At 58.1% G+C, this 17,751-nt stretch overlaps 2 protein-coding genes across 7 annotated transcripts in view; one reads left to right on the plus strand and one right to left on the minus strand.

Annotated features, from left to right (window-relative positions):
- The window catches only part of ITGB4 (integrin subunit beta 4), a 28,590-nt gene extending 16,690 nt beyond the window's left edge, over positions 1-11,900 (plus strand). For 2 of the 5 annotated variants that reach the window (XM_019745594.3, XM_074319411.2), the window contains exons 26-41: positions 154-302; positions 2,490-2,694; positions 3,466-3,623; positions 4,032-4,212; positions 4,345-4,482; positions 6,273-6,455; positions 6,545-6,676; positions 7,900-8,130; positions 8,782-9,012; positions 9,164-9,322; positions 9,755-9,904; positions 10,484-10,672; positions 10,754-10,909; positions 10,993-11,157; positions 11,251-11,355; positions 11,449-11,734. In XM_019745594.3, the coding sequence (XP_019601153.3) occupies positions 154-302; positions 2,490-2,694; positions 3,466-3,623; positions 4,032-4,212; positions 4,345-4,482; positions 6,273-6,455; positions 6,545-6,676; positions 7,900-8,130; positions 8,782-9,012; positions 9,164-9,322; positions 9,755-9,904; positions 10,484-10,672; positions 10,754-10,909; positions 10,993-11,157; positions 11,251-11,355; positions 11,449-11,588 (2,672 nt within the window). In that variant the 3' untranslated portion in view covers positions 11,589-11,734. Of the gene's footprint in view, positions 1-153; positions 303-2,489; positions 2,695-3,465; positions 3,624-4,031; positions 4,213-4,344; positions 4,483-6,272; positions 6,456-6,544; positions 6,677-7,899; positions 8,131-8,781; positions 9,013-9,163; positions 9,323-9,754; positions 9,905-10,483; positions 10,673-10,753; positions 10,910-10,992; positions 11,158-11,250; positions 11,356-11,448 lie in introns of all 5 variants that reach the window. The other 3 variants (XM_019745596.3, XM_019745595.3, XM_019745597.3) reach the window with 3 other exon arrangements.
- An 80-nt stretch (positions 11,901-11,980) lies between these two features.
- Positions 11,981-17,625, minus strand: GALK1 (galactokinase 1). 2 transcript variants are annotated; one of them, XM_019745599.3, is made up of 8 exons: positions 17,348-17,625; positions 16,195-16,384; positions 15,624-15,743; positions 15,290-15,425; positions 14,987-15,168; positions 12,518-12,668; positions 12,261-12,423; positions 11,981-12,138 (listed from the first exon to the last, which is right to left on the minus strand). In XM_019745599.3, the coding sequence occupies exons 1-8, from the start codon at positions 17,510-17,512 to the stop codon at positions 12,106-12,108; spliced, it is 1,140 nt and encodes a 379-aa protein (XP_019601158.1). In that variant the 5' UTR covers positions 17,513-17,625; the 3' UTR covers positions 11,981-12,105. The 2 variants fall into 2 exon arrangements, with proteins under 2 accessions (XP_019601158.1, XP_019601157.3); XM_019745598.3 differs by having other exon boundaries at positions 11,981-12,177; positions 17,348-17,624.
- Between the last annotated feature and the right edge of the window lie 126 nt (positions 17,626-17,751).

Consider the following 17,751-nt stretch of genomic DNA (forward strand, 5'->3'; position numbering starts at 1 on the left):
TTCCATCCCTTTCGTCTGCCCTGCCCAGGGAGTGGTGGGGTGGGGGTGACAAGCCAACTCCTGCGTCTGGGCTGGACTGGGCCGGAGGGAGGGTGGGAGTTGAGCAGGGACGGAGGCTAGGACCCCGCTGACCGTTGCCCGGGCCCCCTGCAGCCAGCGGGATAGTGTCCTTTGAGCAGTCCGAATACTTGGTCAGTGGTGAGGAGCAAGTAGCCCGCATTCCCGTCGTCCGACGCATCCTGGACAGCGGCAAGTCCCAGGTCTCCTACCGTACGCAAGACAACACCGCAAAGGGCAGCCGGGTAAGGCTCCAGCATAGGGCTGGAGGCACATCCCAGGGGCCCCGTGGGAGCAGGACATGGCTGCTGCCTGAGTCCTGGATGCTGGTGGCGGCCCTGGCTGGCCTCCCAAGGACATGTCCACCTGTGCCTCCCTCCCTTTGGCAGGGGTGTCTTGCTCACCAAAAGTGCCAGTGACACCCTGGGTACCCCATTGCTGCCAGGGACTGAGGCCAGAGACATGTCCAGACCACTCATGTCCCCCTTCCAACAAACCCTTCATAGAGACTTGTACTCTCCCATCTGCCCCAGTCTGGGGGCTTTGGGCTTCTTGAGGTGGGATCGCAGCCCCCATGTGCCCAGGGAGATGCCCCAACAGCTGTCACTGTTTGCCTGGCAGGCCCTCCCGGGCCCAGGCTCAAAGTCAGCCTTTCAGGGCAGAGGGTGATGTCTGCCTGGGCCGGTGTTCCCTTTATCACTGGCCCTGTCTCAGGGAGCAGCCAAATCCAAGTGGTGGACGTGCTTTGTTCAGCTTACAAGTTTGTTTGCCTGTTTTTCTGAATTTATTACCAACATTTAAAGACTAAAACTATTCATATAAAAAATTCACTCGAAAAGTTATAAAGTCTAGTCTCACCGAGCCCACAGGCCCCTTCAGCAAACACAGAAGAAAGCATGGGCCCAGCAATTGGCCATACCTGAGTCTTCTTTATACTGGTATGAACAGTTCTCGTTACTGCTCCAATACTCCCAATAAAAATTCCAAAGAATTTTATGTCCAGAAATTTCACTGAATGGGCCCTGTTATACGAGAGAGTCTGGCTATCCTATTATGCTTTTATAAAGATGCTTTGGTGGTATTTAACAATTTAAAAAATATTTTTATTATTTCCCAACTTTTTATTTTGAGAAACTTCAAACCTACTGAAAAATGGAGAAACTAATCAAATTAGCACCCATTTACCCTTTACGTAGCTTCACCGATTGTTAATATTTGACTTTTCTCTATGTATGGATGTAGGTACACATGCATGATCTAGATACAGATATATCTGTAGATCTATAGCTCTAAATCTATGGCTGTAGAGAGAAAGGGAGAGGGTTTTATTTAGTTCTGTTTGCTGAACTATTCAGAGTTGTAGACTCCTGTACACCCTAAACACTTCAACAGGCAGCTGCTAACAAGGTCAGGCTACAAAACTACAACGTAATCACCAAAGTGAACCTTCACATTGTACTAGTACCTAATAATTAGTCCATATTCAGATCTCCCCATGCCCACATGTCCCGATATGTCCTTGATAGCTTTTTTACCCCCAATCCAGGAGCCAAAGATCAGGCGTTGCGTTTTGCTGTCATGTCTTTAGTCTCCTTTCATCTAGAAAAATTCCTTGGCTTTGTCTTTTATGACTTTGACATTTTTGAAGCGCCCCCCGCCCCCCGCGGGCCCCCCCCCCCCCCCCCCCCCGCTGCTTTTCTCACACTTGTTGTCTCGCTTTCTGGGTTTTGTAGCATTTGAATTTGCGCGGTGTTAACTGCAGGCCTAACTAGCTGTGCCCGGAATTGAAATGTTAGTTTGGAGCGCCACCTAGTGGCTATGTGTGAGAGAAGGATTTCCTACACACACCCCCACGTTTCAGTTGATCCACTGCACACAGGTACACACAGACACTCTCATCCCGGGACACTCAGGAAAGCTCTGGGGCATTGAAAGTAGAAAGCTGGAGCTGATGGAAGTGCCTCACCCAGGAGGCAGGACCTGGACCTGGCTGGATCCTAGACTTCAGAGCCATAGGGTGGGGGACAGACAGCTCCTCCGGCTCCCAGAGGGGCCTGCAAATCCCAGCTCCCCCAGAATGAGAACCTGCCTGTGTGAGACTCTCCAGATCTGCCGTGCACCCATCTCTCTCTGAGCCTTGGTTCAAATCCCGGCTCCACCACAACTACCTGTGTGAACTTGGGCAAGTTTCTTCACCTCTGTGTGCCTCAGTTCCTCCTCTATAAAATGGGGCCAGTAATAGCTCTGCCTCACGTTGCTGGGAGGATTACATTTGTAAAGTGACACACAGGAGGTGCTGTATAAACTTGAACCATTTTGTGTCCACATGGGCCAGTCTGTGTGTGATGGGCTCTGCAGGGTCCCTGAGGTTGGGTGGAGCGTGTGGCCGTGACTCATTTCCCAGGCCTGGTCTGACCCCTGCCCACTCCCAGGACTACATCCCTGCGGAGGGCGAGCTGCTGTTCCAGCCTGGGGAGACCTGGAAGGAGCTACAGGTGAAGCTCCTCGAGCTGCAGGAGATGGACTCTCTCCTGCGAGGCCGCCAGACCCGCCGCTTCCACATCCAACTCAGCAACCCCAAGTTCGGGGCGCGCCTGGGCCAGCCCCACTCGGCCACTGTCATCATCGGGGACCGAGGTGGGCAGAGCGTGGAGTCAGTTTAAGCAGGTGGGGAGGGAGGGCTGGGGCCTTCTCAAAGAAGGCTGCCAGTCTCAGCAAGTAAAAATACAGAACGCTCAGTTCAATTTTAATTTCAGATAAACAACAAACACATTTGCACGATAAGTCTGTCCCGTGCAATATTTGGGATATACTTATCCTTTACAACGTATTTGTTGTTTATTTGAAATTCCAGTTTAACTAGGTGTCCTACATTTTATCTGACACCCGTACTTTCAACCAGAGAGGCTGGGGTCATGCTGTGGCCACGCTGAGGGTGCCGTGAATCCCACCATTAGGCCTTCGCCCTTTGACTTCAGCCTCAGTTTCAACTAAAATGCAGGTGTTTCCGGAAGGGGTGAAACAGTTAGTTCTTATGGGTCCTTAGTCCCCAGTGTGGTGGTGTCTGTGAGCCCACCCCCAGAGGAGACTTGCAGGGGAAATGGGAGAGGAGAGAGGAAGCTGGGGGGTGGAGCAAATGTCCTCATGTGGAACATGCCAAGACAGAAAGGGGGCAGACCACCTCCTCATTCCTCCAGAGACCCTCCTGGGCCCTCTACCAAGCTTGGCAGGATGGAGCACCAGTGGAGGCCACCAGCTCCGAGGTGTCTGTTGAGTGCTGAGGAAGGATGGAGTCTTGCGTGTTTAACTCGGTCTCTGGCACCCCCTGGTGGTCAGGATGGGTTCCTGCCCCCCTCAAAAGAGGGGTTCTCTGAGCTGGCTGTCCTACCCTGACTTGACCCACTACAGATGAGTTGGACAAGAACTTCACAGGCCAAACCCTGTCACCAATCCCACACGCTCACGGTGACCTGAGTGCCCCACAGAACCCCAATGCCAAGGCTGCAGGCTCCCGGAAGATCCAATTCAACTGGCTGCCCCCTCCTGGCAAACCGACAGGGTACAGGGTAAGGTCGGGGGTGATAAAGGCACTGGATGGTGAGGCCTGGCACCCACTGGGAAGGTGGCCTTTCGAGGCCAGAGGGCCCTGAGGGAGAGCAGGCATACTTGGCCCCAGTGGGCTGAGCAGGAGTGGACAGGGGAACCCCCATCTGTCCTGGGGGAATTTTCAGAGGGGAGTTTTCAAACGTTTGCCCTCCTTCCTGGAATGTGACCCCTCCCTCCACCCAGGAAACTCCCCTGTGCCCCTCACTGTGCCCCACCCCTGCTGTGTGAACCTGGCTGGTCACTCAACCCTTCGCAGCCTCCATGTCTCATCTGTGCAAAGGGGACAATAAGGACAGGAGGTCAGTGGAGGGACAAACAGCTCTGGTGTTTGCCCACTCCCTGCTGACCAGTCCCTCCCCTGGGAGCAGGTAAAGTACTGGATCCAGGGTGACTCTGAGTCCGAAGCCCACCTGCTTGACAGCAAGGTACCCTCGGTGGAGCTCACCAACCTGTACCCATATTGCGACTATGAGATGAAGGTGTGCGCCTACGGGGCACAGGGCGAGGGCCCCTACAGCTCCCTGGTGTCCTGTCGCACCCACCAGGAAGGTGAGGCCTCCCACGACCACCCATCTGTCTCCCAGCTACCCTGATGCCAGTGTGCCTAGCCCTGCCCCCTACCTCCCAGAACTCTGCCCTCTCTCTGCCACTGACAGCTCTCTTCCTGCACCCCCACCCCAGTACCCAGTGAGCCGGGGCGTCTGGCTTTCAACGTTGTCTCCTCCACCGTGACCCAGGTGAGCTGGGCTGAGCCAGCGGAGACCAATGGCGAGATCACAGCCTATGAGGTCTGCTACGGCCTGGTCAATGAGGACAACCGTAAGAACCTGCATCCCTCCCTCTGCCCCCGGGACAGCGGCCTGGAAGGGGAGGGAGGCCACATTGTCCTGGTCAGGGGATGAGCCCCACACGTCTGGTTGCCTGAGGCATCGTTAGGCTGTGGGCCGGTTAGGGCCAGGTTGCGTTCCAAGGCCAGGCTTCCAGGGCCCGTGCTGCTGGAAGGCCTGAGGTTATGCATGTGCATTGGGGTCACATATGCAATGGGGCACCTTCCCATACAGGTAACCAGAGTGGCTCATTGTTACACTGTTCTCTTAGAGCCAGAGTAGAGTTGCCAATTTAACCAAAGCAGAGGACACTCTGAATTTCAGATAAACACTTTTTTTTAGTACATTTCATGCCATGTTTTCTCCGGCAGCCTTAGACCAGAGCACCTGGCAGAATTGTTATTTCTCCCCAGTCCTGGAAGGGAGGGCAGGGTAGGTGGCCCCTGCCAATTGTCAAGATGAGAAAGTATTGGGAGGAAGTTGGTCCCTTCTTACCTGGTGCAGGAACCTCCTCCTCGCACCCTCACCTCTGCTTGCTTAGTCCCAGGATGGAGAGCTCACCACCCTCATACAACCTATGGCCCCTAAGCGGGTCAGGCTCAGCACCCCCAGGTGGTCCAGCAGGGCAGAGGGCTTTTTACTAGCCAGGCAAAGCAAGCACAACATTCTCAGCGGCTACATCACGTCCTTGGCTCATTCCGACTTTACATCACCTGGTCTATGCATGGGCCACTATTGGGACATCTGTGACCCTACCTTTAATCCCAGGAGTGACACATATCCCGATGAAAGTTTATCCCTGATGGTTTGAACCGTGACTTCAGCTTTCCTGGCCCGAGGGCAGCAACACTGTGGTGTCCTCTTCCCTTCTCCCACTAGATCACAGAGATGGTAGGGGGCAGGCTAAAGGCAGCCCCCATCTCGCAGTAAGAGACCACCCCCCCCAGGCTGACAGACCTCCATCACCAATTCTTTTGAGCACAGTCGTTTTTGGGGGGTGGACATCAAGCTTATCAGGTGTCATTTTCCAGAACCCTCCTTTGGATCTCTTTGGAAACTGGGACATTTCCTGGTCTCCTAGGAGTCTTTCAATATGGCAAAGCCCATCTCATCATATCTGGGCCTAGGGACTGTAAACCGCTCAGAGCAGCTGGGGGTATCTTCCTCCTTCCTCCCAGGGCTGTGTGTCCACCCTCCTAGGTGTGAGTGGAAAAGAGCTGCTTGGCCTTCACTCTTTGCTAATGTGACCCGGTGGCCCTCCTGCATCACCTCCACTCTGCCCTGACACCCTTAGCGCTCACAAGCCTCGGCCTTTCCTGAAATACAGCTCCCCTGTGCTTTGCCATGTGACCACAGGACAGCTAGATGGGTGTTCTCATGTCTCCACCTTCACTTTCTCAACAGAACATCTGAGTTTGGTTGTGGACAGTGAAGCATAGGCCACGAGAGTGCCCTCGCCACTGGAGCAAGCCTCTCCCAGAGGCATCTTAGACACAGGACCATTTACCAATCAGTAGAGGTGACACTGAGTCTAGTCCTGGCTCTGCCACTTAACTTAGCAATGAGCCCTTTGGAGAGTTGGTGACACTTCTCTTCACCAGTCACGCCCAGGTTCTCAGGGCTTGGCAGGCCGCAGGATTTCAATAGCTGCTCACTCCCTGCCTTGCTCCCCCGACCCCCCTAGGTGCCATTCAGGGGCTGAGCGGCAGTCCTAAGTTGGAGGCAGGGCTGGGACCAGGCCAGAACCTGGATCACTGCTCTGAAGCACTCTCTTTGCCCCAGGACCTATCGGGCACATGAAGAAGGTGCTGGTGGATGGCCCCAAGAGGCGAATGCTGCTCATTGAGAACCTGCGGGAGTCCCAGCCGTACCGCTACACAGTGAAGGCGCGCAACGGGGCAGGCTGGGGGCCCGAGAGGGAGGCCATCATCAACCTGGCCACCCAGCCCAAGCGGCCCATGTCCAGTGAGTGGTGGGCGGGGGAGGCTCGGGGCAGACAGGGAGGACAGGAGGATGAGGCTGGGGCCCTGGCTCACCCCCGCCCACCCCTGCAGTCCCCATCATCCCGGACATCCCCATTGTGGACGCCCAGAGTGGGGGAGACTACGAAAGCTTCCTCATGTACAGTGATGACGTTCTGCGCTCCCCAGCTGGCAGCCAGAGGCCTAGCGTCTCTGACGACACAGGTGAGTGGGTTTGGATCCCCAAGAGGCAGGTGTGGGTCCTGGGTAGGGAGGGGGCTGTCACTGGTGTCCAGAGAGAACAAAGGGGCCAGTGACCACTGGGCATGAAGGTAAAGACTAAAAGTCCCCTCCCAGCCCCAGACACTGTGCTGGTTCTGGATACACAGGGAACAAAGCCTACAAGGCACACATGCAATCATGGGCATATCTGTGCATGAGGACAGGGAGACAGACATGTGCTGGGGGCATATGGCTCACAGGTTCGTGCACGCGTGCACAGGCTCATGTCCATGAGCCATGTGGAGACAGCCTTTGACCGGATGGCTCAGCAGCTGTGCCCTGGGGTCAGGATCCTCAGGCTGCCTCCCAGGGGCAGGGCTACGAGGGAGGAGGCAGGCATGGCCCAGGAGCCCCCGAGCAGCCACTGGCCGTTCCTCCTGCCTCCGAGACTCCGGGCATGAGGCGACTCTGCCGCTCCAGGCCCCCTCCCTGCAAAGAGTGCTTGCATGGGACTCCCAGCTACTCAGTGTTAGCTCCACTGTGGGAATTCAGAGGAATTGCTCACTGGCTCTGCCTGTTTTCTGATCTGTAAAATGGATGCCAGTCACACAATGCCACGAGTGAAAAATCTTCCGGGTTCTGTGTTTTTTTTTTTCCATCCTCGTCTATGCCTTAGGCCATGGTGAACACACACCTGCCCTCACAGGGCTGAGCTTGGGCTTAAGGAACCCAAGTCCAAGGGTCTTGAGGAGTTTGAGGGTCTGAGGTAAAGAGCGGCTGGTATGACTCAGGTGCCCCAGCTCAGCTGCTATGCACATCACCTGTGATGCACTCTGGCTTCTGGAACTGTCCCTGGGCGGCAGGCACGGGAGAGCTCACTTTCTCCATTACACAGACGGGAAACTGAGGCTCAGAGCAGGGAGCCCTCACAGCTGGTGATAGAGCCAGGGCTACACCTGGTCTCCCGGCTGCTCCAGGAATCTTTCCTCACCAGCTGTCCTTCAGGCTGCACTGGCTCAACTGGGGGGCTCTTCTGTGCGCAGGCTGAGGGTCTCGCCTGTCGCCGGGTGCCCCGTCCCTGCAGTGCACTCCTTTCCGCCCCCCCACCTGGATCTCAGCCCAAGGACGGCTCACGTCGTGGTGCCGCCGGCCTCCGCCCCGCCGGGCCCCGCCCGCAGCCGCCCGCAGCCACCGGCGGTGCCAATGCGCCCTTCGTTGTTCCCAAGGCAGCGGCTGGAAGTTCGAGCCTCTTTTGGGGGAGGAGCTGGACCTACGGCGCATCACGTGGCGGCTGCCCCCGGAGCTCATCCCGCGCCTGTCGGCCAGCAGCGGGCGCTCCTCCGATGCCACCGAGCCGACCCGCGGGCCCCCGGAGGACAGCGCTGACGGGGGCGCGGGGGTAGCAGTGGGGGAGGGAGGCGACCTGGCCCGAGGTGCTACGCCCGGACCCCCCGGAGGTGACCGGCCCAGACCGGCGCGCCCTGACCCCGCACCCACCTAGGCTCACTCGTTTGCTGCCCCAGGGTCCCAGCCTGAGCTCACTGTGACCAGGCTGCTCATTAAGGCCCCCTGCCTGGCCAGAGGACGCACAGTGGTGCGGAGGCAGACCACCGGAGCCAAGGGACCTCTAGGGCAGGCGATTGATCTCTCCCCAAAGCAGGGCTGCCCCTGGGGGCAGTAACCTCCATTATGATGCCTGCCCGGCTGGGCACATACAACTTCGTGAGTCTGTTGTGTCTAGCTGGCAGGCCCTGCTACCCAAGGAGACCCCTCAAAGGCCTCAGGGGACCTGAGGGCAGGCAATTGGGCTCTCCCAAAGGCAGGACTGACTGCAAGAGCAGTGAGTCTCCAGCTGGGGTGAGAGGTATTTGAACTGTACATAGTGGCTGCCAGGCCAGAGGATGTGAGCTGCAGAGGCCTGTGTGGCCCCTTGGACTCCTCTAGGGGCGTTGGGCCTGTCTCTGGTGGGCTGAGGGAGGCTGGTTGCATTTATGCCACAGCCCCTAGAGGGTAGGAAATCCCAGAATTCCCAGGGCCACAGCTTGCCCGCCCCGAGGGGCTCCAGGTCTGGTACTGGCCTGTCCAGGTAACCCTGCTCTCCCCTACAGAGCACTTGGTAAACGGGCGGATGGACTTTGCTTTCCCGGGCAGCGCCAACTCCCTACACAGGATGACCACAGCCAACGCAGCCTATGGCACCCACCTGAGCCCGCACCTGGCCCACCGAGTGCTGAGCACGTCCTCCACCCTCACACGGGACTACCACTCGCTGACCCGCACAGAACACTCGGGCACGCTGCCCAGGGACTACTCCACTCTCACCTCCCTCTCCTCCCACAGTGAGTACCCACTGCCCACTCTGCCTCTCCCGCTGACCCTTCCTCTCTTCCAGCTCCTGGAGGCTCGGGCTGCTGGCCTGCCGTCCCCCCTGCCCAGCCTCCCAACACACACATTTCCTGCTCCCTCAATTCCTATTTTGTCCCACCCTAGGCCTCCCTCCCATCTGGGAAGACGGGAGGAGCAGGCTTCCGCTGTCCTGGGCCCTGGGGTCCTGGAGTCGGGCTCAGATGAAGGGGTTTCCCCCCTCCAGAGACTCACGAGACTCTATAATACTGGCTGGGCAGCCAGCAGCGCCCTCTTGGGGCCCAGGTAGTACAGGGTGGCCATCAAGTGTCTCCACAGCTGTCCTGCTCCATCTGTCATCTATCACCCATCGCAGCCACTGCCCACAACCACCGCCTTCCCTTCCATTCCATCCACATCAGCGCTGATGCCTAATGCAGCCTCTGCCTTTCCAGGGGTGTTGGGCTGGGGTTGGGGCAGGAGGGGCCAGGCCAGCTGAGAAGGGGTGGGGCACTGGCTGACTCATGGTGCTTGCCCTCTCTTGGCACAGGCAGGGCCCATACCTACTCTGAGGATGTGCGGGGGGTTCTGGGTGGCCTGGCCAGGGTGTTGCAGGTTGAGTGAGCTGCTCCACTGGTAGTCAGTGTAGATGTGACGTCTGAGGGAGGTCAGGCATAGAACTAGGACTCCTGCCCAGGGACCCCTGACTTGGGCTGACTGTGCCCCTCCTTTCTCCAGGCTCCCGCTTGGCTGCAGGTGTGCCCAACACACCCACCCGCCTGGTGTTCTCAGCCTTGGGGCCCACATCTCTGAAAGTGAGCTGGCAGGAGCCGCAGTGTGAGCAGGCGCTGCAAGGCTACAGCGTGGAGTACCAGCTGCTGAATGGCGGTGAGACACAGCTGCAGGCAGGCTGTAGGAATGCAACCCGGCAAGGCCTGGCCCCACTTGTGGCACGCAGGGGCACCCAGCTGTGTGAAGAATCCACCCAAGTCCCTTGAACACTAATGCCCCCCACTCGGCCTCTCTGGGAGGGTCTCACTCCCATGCCCCCCCTGCCCTGCATTGCCTTCTCTCTCCTGAGTCCTCATCCATCTCCTGGGCCTCTGTCCAGGTCATTCCCGCTGCTGGATTTTGCCTAACAAGGCCTCACTGGCCTAGGAACCCAGGGCCTCTGCTGTCCTAGGAGATGCCTTTGTGGGAATTGGCAAGTGGCACTTCTCTAGGTACACACACTCGCAGTGGCATGACCTGGGCCCATAAATGGCCAGAACATAGAACATAGGTGGGGTTTCAGGCTCCACTCATCCCTTGTGCAGTGTACAACCTAAACAACCAACTATATCATACTGGGCTGACCCTAAACCACAGCTAATCTTGGGTGGGTGATGACCAGGTCTTGGTGGCAGCCTGGGGAAAGAGCAGGGGCAGGCAGGGGCAGGAATGATGCTGTCCCTATCCCCACTCTAGGAGAGGTACATCGGTTCAACATCCCCAACCCCAGCCAGACTTCAATGGTGGTGGAAGACCTGCTACCCAACCATTCCTACGTGTTCCGTGTGCGGGCGCAGAGCCAGGAAGGCTGGGGTCCAGAGCGAGAGGGTGTCATCACCATTGAATCACAGGTGCACCCCCAGAGCCCACTCTGCCCCCTACCAGGTGAGTTGCCTCCCCCAGCCCCTATGGCTGTCCCCCAAACCCCCCCACTCCCCCACTGATACTCCTCTGTGCTGCCCGTAGGCTCCGCCTTCACTCTGAGCACACCCAGTGCCCCAGGCCCACTGGTGTTCACTGCCCTGAGCCCGGATTCGCTGCAGCTGAGTTGGGAGCGGCCACGCAGGCCTGATGGGGATATCCTGGGCTACCTGGTGACCTGTGAGATGGTCCACGGAGGAGGTGCCACCTGCCACAGGGTCAGGGGTGGCCAGGGGAGGGTCAGAGAGGGAGCCACAGCGGCTAAAGGCATCTTCTCTGCCCAGAGCCAGCCACCACGTTCCTGGTGGATGGTGACAGCCCTGAGAGCCGGCTGATGGTGCCAGGCCTCAGCGAGAACATTCCCTACAAGTTCAAGGTGCAGGCCAAGACCACCCAAGGCTTCGGGCCGGAGCGTGAGGGTATCATTACCATTGAGTCCCAGGATAGAGGTAAGGTGCCTGGCCCCTGCTTCACCCCCACCCCTTCTCTGGTCACACCTTCTCCTGGCACCATCCCCTGACTGGCTCCTCTGCCCACTCCAGGCCACTTCCCACAGGTGGGTAGCCACCTTGGGCTCTTACAGCACCCACTGTCAGGCGAGTATAGCAGCGTCACCACCACGCACACCACCGAGCCCTTCCTGATAGGTGAGTTGCTGGGCGGGGTCTCCTGGCTCTCCCAGGGGAGCAGAGCTAACAGGGGAAGTGGGGCCGGGTTCTTCAACACCTCTTCCTCTGTAGATGGACTCACCCTAGGATCCCAGCGTCTGGAAGCAGGTGGCTCCCTCACCCGGCACGTGACCCAGGAGTTTATGAGCCACACACTGACCACCAGTGGGACCCTCAACACCCAGGTGGACCAACAGTTCTTCCAGACCTGAGCCCCCATGCCTGCCGGGCTGTGTCCTGGAACCTGCATCCCCACCCCACCTCCCCTCCCTGGTGCTGCCTCAGCTACACCGTCCTTAGACCCTTGGTGGCCCCGCCCACCCACATACTGGTCACAAGGCCAGCGCCTCTGGCCACAAGGCAGGGAGTGGGTGTCCTCTGTGAGTCATGAAGTGGGCAGAGGTCCCAGAAGGCCCTTCTGGCTGTTCCCCCATCCCGCTGAAGCCTATCTGTAACCAAAGAGCTAGGACCAGCATAGCAAGGACCCAGCTTAGTTCTGCACTTAATAAACTATTTCGCTACCACTTGGCTCTGCCCTGTCCATTCTGGGGCCTGCTCAGAGCAGGGAAGTGGTTCTGACACCCCCACTAGGGGCAGGCAGCGATCAGTGACCCAAGGCACAAGTTTATTGAACACCCAGAGATGGAGGGCAGGCGCCCGAGGCGTGGAGCTTCCTGACTTGGTGCCTGGCAGCCCCTGTGCCTGCCATGTGCGTCCGAGGGAAGCACCTCACAAGTGTAGCACCTTGGCACCGTCAGCTGCCTGGGAGAGGTAGAAGGTGGCAGTACCACTGTACTGCGCCTGGGGAGAGGCGGGTGGCATCTGAGCACTGCAGGGCCCTGGGAACGTTCCTCCCACTCCCCCAGGCTCTGGCAGTCGCCCACCTGTATGTGCTGCATGGCTTGAGAAGCAGTGGAGGCCTCCAGCAGGGTCACTGTGCAGCCACCAAAGCCGCCACCCGTCATGCGGCTGCCATAAACCCCGGGTGCAGATAGCGCAGCCTCCACCAGCTGGTCCAGCTCAGGGCAGCTCACCTCATAGTCATCCCTGCAGAGGAGACAGGAATGGTGAGCGTGGAACCAGCCCCGCCTGGCCCTGGGGACAGCCTGTGCCTGAGGTGCCCTGGTCCAGGGGGCCTCACCTGAGCGAGTGGTGACTCTCCACCATGAGGCGGCCAAAGGCTCTGTAGTCTCCCCGGCTCAGGGCAGCCGCCGCCTGGGCCGTGCGCCGGATCTCTCCTACGACGTGCCGTGCCCGCCTGAACCCCTCCTTGCTCACTAGCTCTCTGCCAGCTGGAGAATAAAGGAGTCAGCAGACCTGCCATCACCCCGCCTCTGTGTCCCTGCAGGGATGGCGCACCATGGCTCCAAGGTGGTGGCCCTTGGGATGGGAGGCTGGGGGGGAGGGACATGGGGGAGCCTCCAGTCAGAGACCTGCCTCTGACAAAGCTGTAGGTAGAACCTTGGGCTGGTGACTAAACTTTCAGCACCTCCCCTCTTTGTCAAGTGGGACACCCACCTCATTCAAAGTGCCATAAGGACCAAGTGCGCTAACACCTGTAGAGCTCCTAGCAGGGCGCCTGGCATACAGGGGGGTGCTCAATAACCAGCAGTTGAAGCCCCAGACTCTTGATTTCCAAGGTGAGTGGGACACAATGCTGCCTTTAGGAGGCCACCACACAACAGGAGGGTGAAGAAATCGTTTATGCTGGAACCATGGAGCCTCCAAGGGCTGGGGCTCCAGAGTGGGGGAAGGAAAGAGCCCAGGCCAAGGTCAGGAGGCAGGGCTCAGGGCATTCCAAGAACCAGGCTGCCCCACCAGCTAACGTTGAGGGGAATGGGCAAACTGCAGCCCTGAGCACCAGGGCACCTTGCTACTTGACTCCGTGTGTCACAGAGGTTTGGGAGGGACAGAGCTGAGCTCTGTCAGACAAGTGAGGGCCTTGGGCAGAGGGCCCAGGCTGGGAGAGGTGGGTGCGAGGAGCCCAGCCTTCAGCTGTTAAACAGAGACCAAAGAAAGGAAAGGAGGAGACAGAGGTCAGAGACAAGAGTGGGAGGGGGAACAGTGAAGACTCCGAGGTGATAAGGGTGAGGAAATAACAAACAAGGGAAAGCCAAGAGATGGGTTCTAGTGTGGGCCAGGAGAAGGCTCCTGGACCCCAGGTGGAAACGGGGGTGGGGGGAAGGGGCTGCAGCCTCAAATCTGAGTCCTTAGTGGAGCACTGGTGGCAGGTGCTGTGCACTGAGGACAAAACCTGGGGAAGACACAGGCAGAGAAACAGGAGGACCGTGAATGAGCAGATCTGGCCACTGACGAGGAGGGGATGCCATCCATAGAACCCCTGGGAGTTATGGCCCCCATAGGAGAGGGACAGGCAGATTCAAGGGACTAAGAAATGAGTGGAGATGAGGAAGTGAGAGCAATAAGATTAGTACTCTTCCAAGACTGGGAGGAGAATCTTCCAATTGCAATGGACAGGAGAATCCATTTAAGGAGGGAAGAACCATGTTTCAAAGTAGAAGGGGAAGAGCCAGGCAAAGGCCAGGAAGGAGGGAAGGTGTAAGTGTGTGGGGGCTGCTCGGAGAAGGCAGGTGGGAGCACCGCTCCTGAGGCAGAGGGAGCCCCACCCCCAGCAGTGCCATGGAAGGACTGAGGTAGAGAGGAGGGATGGCAAGTGTTCAAATGCTGAAACCTCGGCCAAGGTCACCTGCAGATTGCAGGCAGGGCTGGTCTGAATGTGACAGTTCACCAAGGAGGACAAGATGGTCCCCTGGGGCTGGCCAGTGTCCCTGAAATGGGCACACCCACACTGCCAGGGAGGGCACAACTCCCAACAGCAGCAGCATGGTCTGGGGGTCAAGATTGTGGGCTTCTGGGGCCTGGGTTCAAGTGTCAGCACCACCACTAGCTGCAGACTCCCCATAAAAAAAAAAATACTAGTATTCTGCTCTATAGAGCTGTTAGAGAATTACATTCATTAATATTTATATGACTTTCAAACTGCTAAACAGACTACCTTCCTGACCATGTGTAGCAGGAACCTTAAAAACACAAGTATCTTTTCACTCAAATCCTACTAAAAATCCCAAGAACAGAATAAGAGAAAGCAGACAAAGACTTATGTATAAAACGTTCATCAGTGTTAGGTGTGATTATCAGAAAGTAAATTACCACGCACCCATATGCTGAAATACTACATAACTTTTAAAAGTTATGTTGATGGGTCTTTCATGGCATAGGAGAATGTTAAGTTAAAAAAAAAAAAGGCAGGTGACAATATTGTATATACTCAACGTTGAAAATACAGATGTAAGTAAACCCTGGGACTGTGCTAAAATGCTAACGGTAGCTATCTCTGGGTAGTGGCCTTGTAGTTTATTATTTTCTTCTTTGTACTTTTCTATATTTTCCAGAAGTACAGTGGAAATGTACTTCTTATTAGAACATGCAATATTAAGATTTCAAGCAGCCCTGCTGAGGTTGGAGCCGTAGGTTATAGTGTTTGGGCGAGTGGGCAGAGCTTGGCAGAGGTCTCTGGAGATGAGGCCCTGGCAGCCCCTGCAGGGTGCCCAACTACCTCCAAGAAAGGGCACACCCAGCCAGCTCTCACCCTCCAGCTCTTCCATCTGCACCTCCCGAAGGCTCTCCTTGCCCAGCGCCCGGGCCACTTCTTCGCACTGGCGTCGCCGTACGGGGTACTCGCTGGAGCCCAGTGAGTGGCGGACATTGGAGTTGGTGATAAGCACAGCCAGCTTGGGGTCCGACAGTGGCACCAAGCTTGTCTCTAGGGACCTGATATGGAGTTGGAATGGGTTGATGACAAGGCCAAGTGTCTGCTTGTCATGCCCGGCAGTGGGCATGCTCCCCAGAAGCTCCTGATTATCAGCAGGAGTGTACAAGGGGAGCCCCTAACCTGCAATCAATGAGTAGTGCACAGTCCTTCTGCGCCAGCAGTGCGATGAGCTGGTCCATGATGCCACAGGGCACCCCTGCGAAACTGTGTTCGGCCCGCTGACATACCTGGGCCCGGGCGGCTATTGCCCCCGAGTCTGTGGCACAGGGTGAGATGGGGAGGTTGGGGCCCAGGAGGGGGCACAAGGGCTGTGTGGGTGGGAGCAACAGTAGCTCCAACAACACTCCAGGGAGATTCCCCACCCCCTCCCGAAGCCACGACAGAGGAAGAAGCTCTGATCACAGGAGACCTCAGGGAAGGAGGGTTGGGTTGAGCGCTGGGATTTAGGAGGTACCTGGGCAGAGCTGCTGCAGGAAGGTGTACGTGGCCACTTCCAGGGCTGCCGAACTGGACAGCCCACCCCCCAAGGGCACAGAGCTGACCACAACTGCACTGAAGCCAGGGAGGGGGGCAGCTGCAGGGGAAACAATGGGTGATCGTAAGTTGGGCTGTATGGAAAGATGGGCACAGGAAGGGCACATATTTTGGTATGAAGGGAAGCAACTGTCTGGTGGCTGCCTCCAAGAATAGGTCTCAATTATCAAAGGCCACCAACCTGCTGGGCAAAGGGGCCCACCGCCCTCCATCCTTCTATCCTGAGGTTCCTGGGACATAGTCTTCCTAATTCTCCTCCTGGTTTAGGGCTCTGGAAGCCAACAGGTTAGGGTTTCAATTCTGGCTCCTCCAATCATGTAATGGGCAACCCAGGGCAAGTTCTAGAGCCTCTCAGGGCATCAGTTTCTTCATCTGTACGACGGAGATGCTCTACCCTACCCCACAGTGGATTAGATGAGCTAAGGGGCTTACTGGCTGACAGGTGGTGCTCCTGGCACCAGCAGGAACTTGACCCAGGCCAGGCCCCATACCTGGGTAGTGTTGAATCACACCCTTGACATAGTTGGCCCAGCGGGGGGTCCCAGGCTCCAGTGACCGCTGGGCTGTGGGCAATGGGAACTGCAGCCGCCGGGGCTCGTCAGCGTCCTCAGAGGTGGTGAGGAGGGAAACAAGGCCATCTGCCCGGGGGCTGCCCACTAGCACAGTCACCAGCTCCAGAGCCTGGCAGGAGACAAGGAGTATGCAAAGCTTCCACCAGCTAAGAGATGGAGGAGTCCCCTCCAATACTAAAGTTCTGAAGAATGTGGGGCCTGGGACAGACAGGAGGGTGACCTCCAGGTTCAACAGGAAAGGAATGAGAGTGTCTCAGGACAGAGCCTGAGTGCTGAGCTGGCCTTGGGGGCTAAGGCCCTGCCCCCTGGGTTTTCAGGGGCGGGACCAGTGCAGAGAGTGCAGACCTGGACTCTGCCCTGAGCATGGGCTCCCAGCTGTAGGACACGGGAGAGAGTGAGTCAAAAAGAAAACAGAATCAGAGAGGTTCCATCTAATGCCTTCCCAATGTGGGGCGAGCCGGATCCACTCACTTGCCAAGTTGCACGGTGGGATGGAAAGAACCCCAGGTTGAGAGCTGGGAGGCCTGACTCAAGTTGCAGCCCAACCAAGCACCAGCTGACAAGCTGTGTGACCTTGAGCAGATCACTTGCCCCCTCTGGGCCCCAGTTTCCCCCTCTGTAAATTCAACGGGCTGAGCGAGGAAACTTAGGGCTCATTCTCCTGGAGTCTGTGGGGCCTCACGGAGGTCTGGGCCCCAAGTGCCTCCTTCCGCATGCTGCACGCGGGCGGGAGAGGGAGAGGGGGAACATTTTGAGATGGTTTCCAGGTTGCTAGCCAGGATCAGCAATCCACCGAGGGCGAGGGCGGGCTTGAACCAAGAGGTGTAGGCACACCCCCTCCCAGCCCACTTCCTCGAGGATTCCTGCTTCCTCCCTTCCTATGTGGGTAATGCCCCGTCCCAGGGTCTCTCCCACGTGCTTGTCCCCCAAACTCCGCGGGAGTTGAAGTTCGGTGCGGCCTGCCCAAGAGTCCACGCGAAAACAAGGCACTTCCCCGCGCCCCTCAGGCCTGCCCTTCCGGCGGGGTGGCCGGGGCCCCAGGAGAGGCTTGGGGTCCCTCCCAGCGCCTCACCATGGGCAGCACCAGGCCCTGGTTGTAGTCCGTGTGCTCCCCGATGAGGTTGACGCGGCCCGGCGCTGACACCGCCAGCTCCGGCTCGGCCCCGAACTCCTCCCGGAAGGCCCTCCGGGCCTCGGCCAGCAGCTCCCCGACCTGGGGTTGTCTCGAAGCGGCCATGACTCTCGCCCTGCAGCTCCGCTGGCGCAGCCGGGTCGGCGCGGGATGCTCGGGGCGGGGCTGCGGCGGGTGGCGTGCATTCCTGCACTCGCCGCCCTGCCCGGGCCGTCCGTGCGCGCCCCCGCCCCGGCCCGGCTGGCCCCGCCCGCTGTCTGGGTCCGCGTCCTGCTGCCGGGCGCGGGGCGCGAGCCAGGTGGCGGACTTTGGGAAAGGCCGCTGGGCGCCCACTGGAGTGGGTA

The sequence above is a fragment of the Rhinolophus sinicus genome, chromosome 12 (assembly GCF_057876585.1).
Source record: "Rhinolophus sinicus isolate RSI-liver-muscle chromosome 12, RSI-T2T, whole genome shotgun sequence".
NCBI classification, from domain to species: Eukaryota; Metazoa; Chordata; class Mammalia; order Chiroptera; family Rhinolophidae; genus Rhinolophus; species Rhinolophus sinicus.

What these genes read in the sequence shown, in the direction of transcription:
- GALK1 (XM_019745598.3), bottom strand. Translation starts at nt 17,512, where the DNA reads ATGGCCGCTTCGAGACAACCCCAGGTCGGGGAGCTGCTGGCCGAGGCC. An exon ending in TGTGATTCAACACTACCCAG is followed by an intron (nt 15,744 to 16,194) that starts GTATGGGGCCTG and finishes TTTCCCCTGCAG; the next exon opens with CTGCCCCCCTCCCTGGCTTC. An exon ending in GAGAGTCACCACTCGCTCAG is followed by an intron (nt 12,424 to 12,517) that starts GTGAGGCCCCCT and finishes TCTCCTCTGCAG; the next exon opens with GGATGACTATGAGGTGAGCT.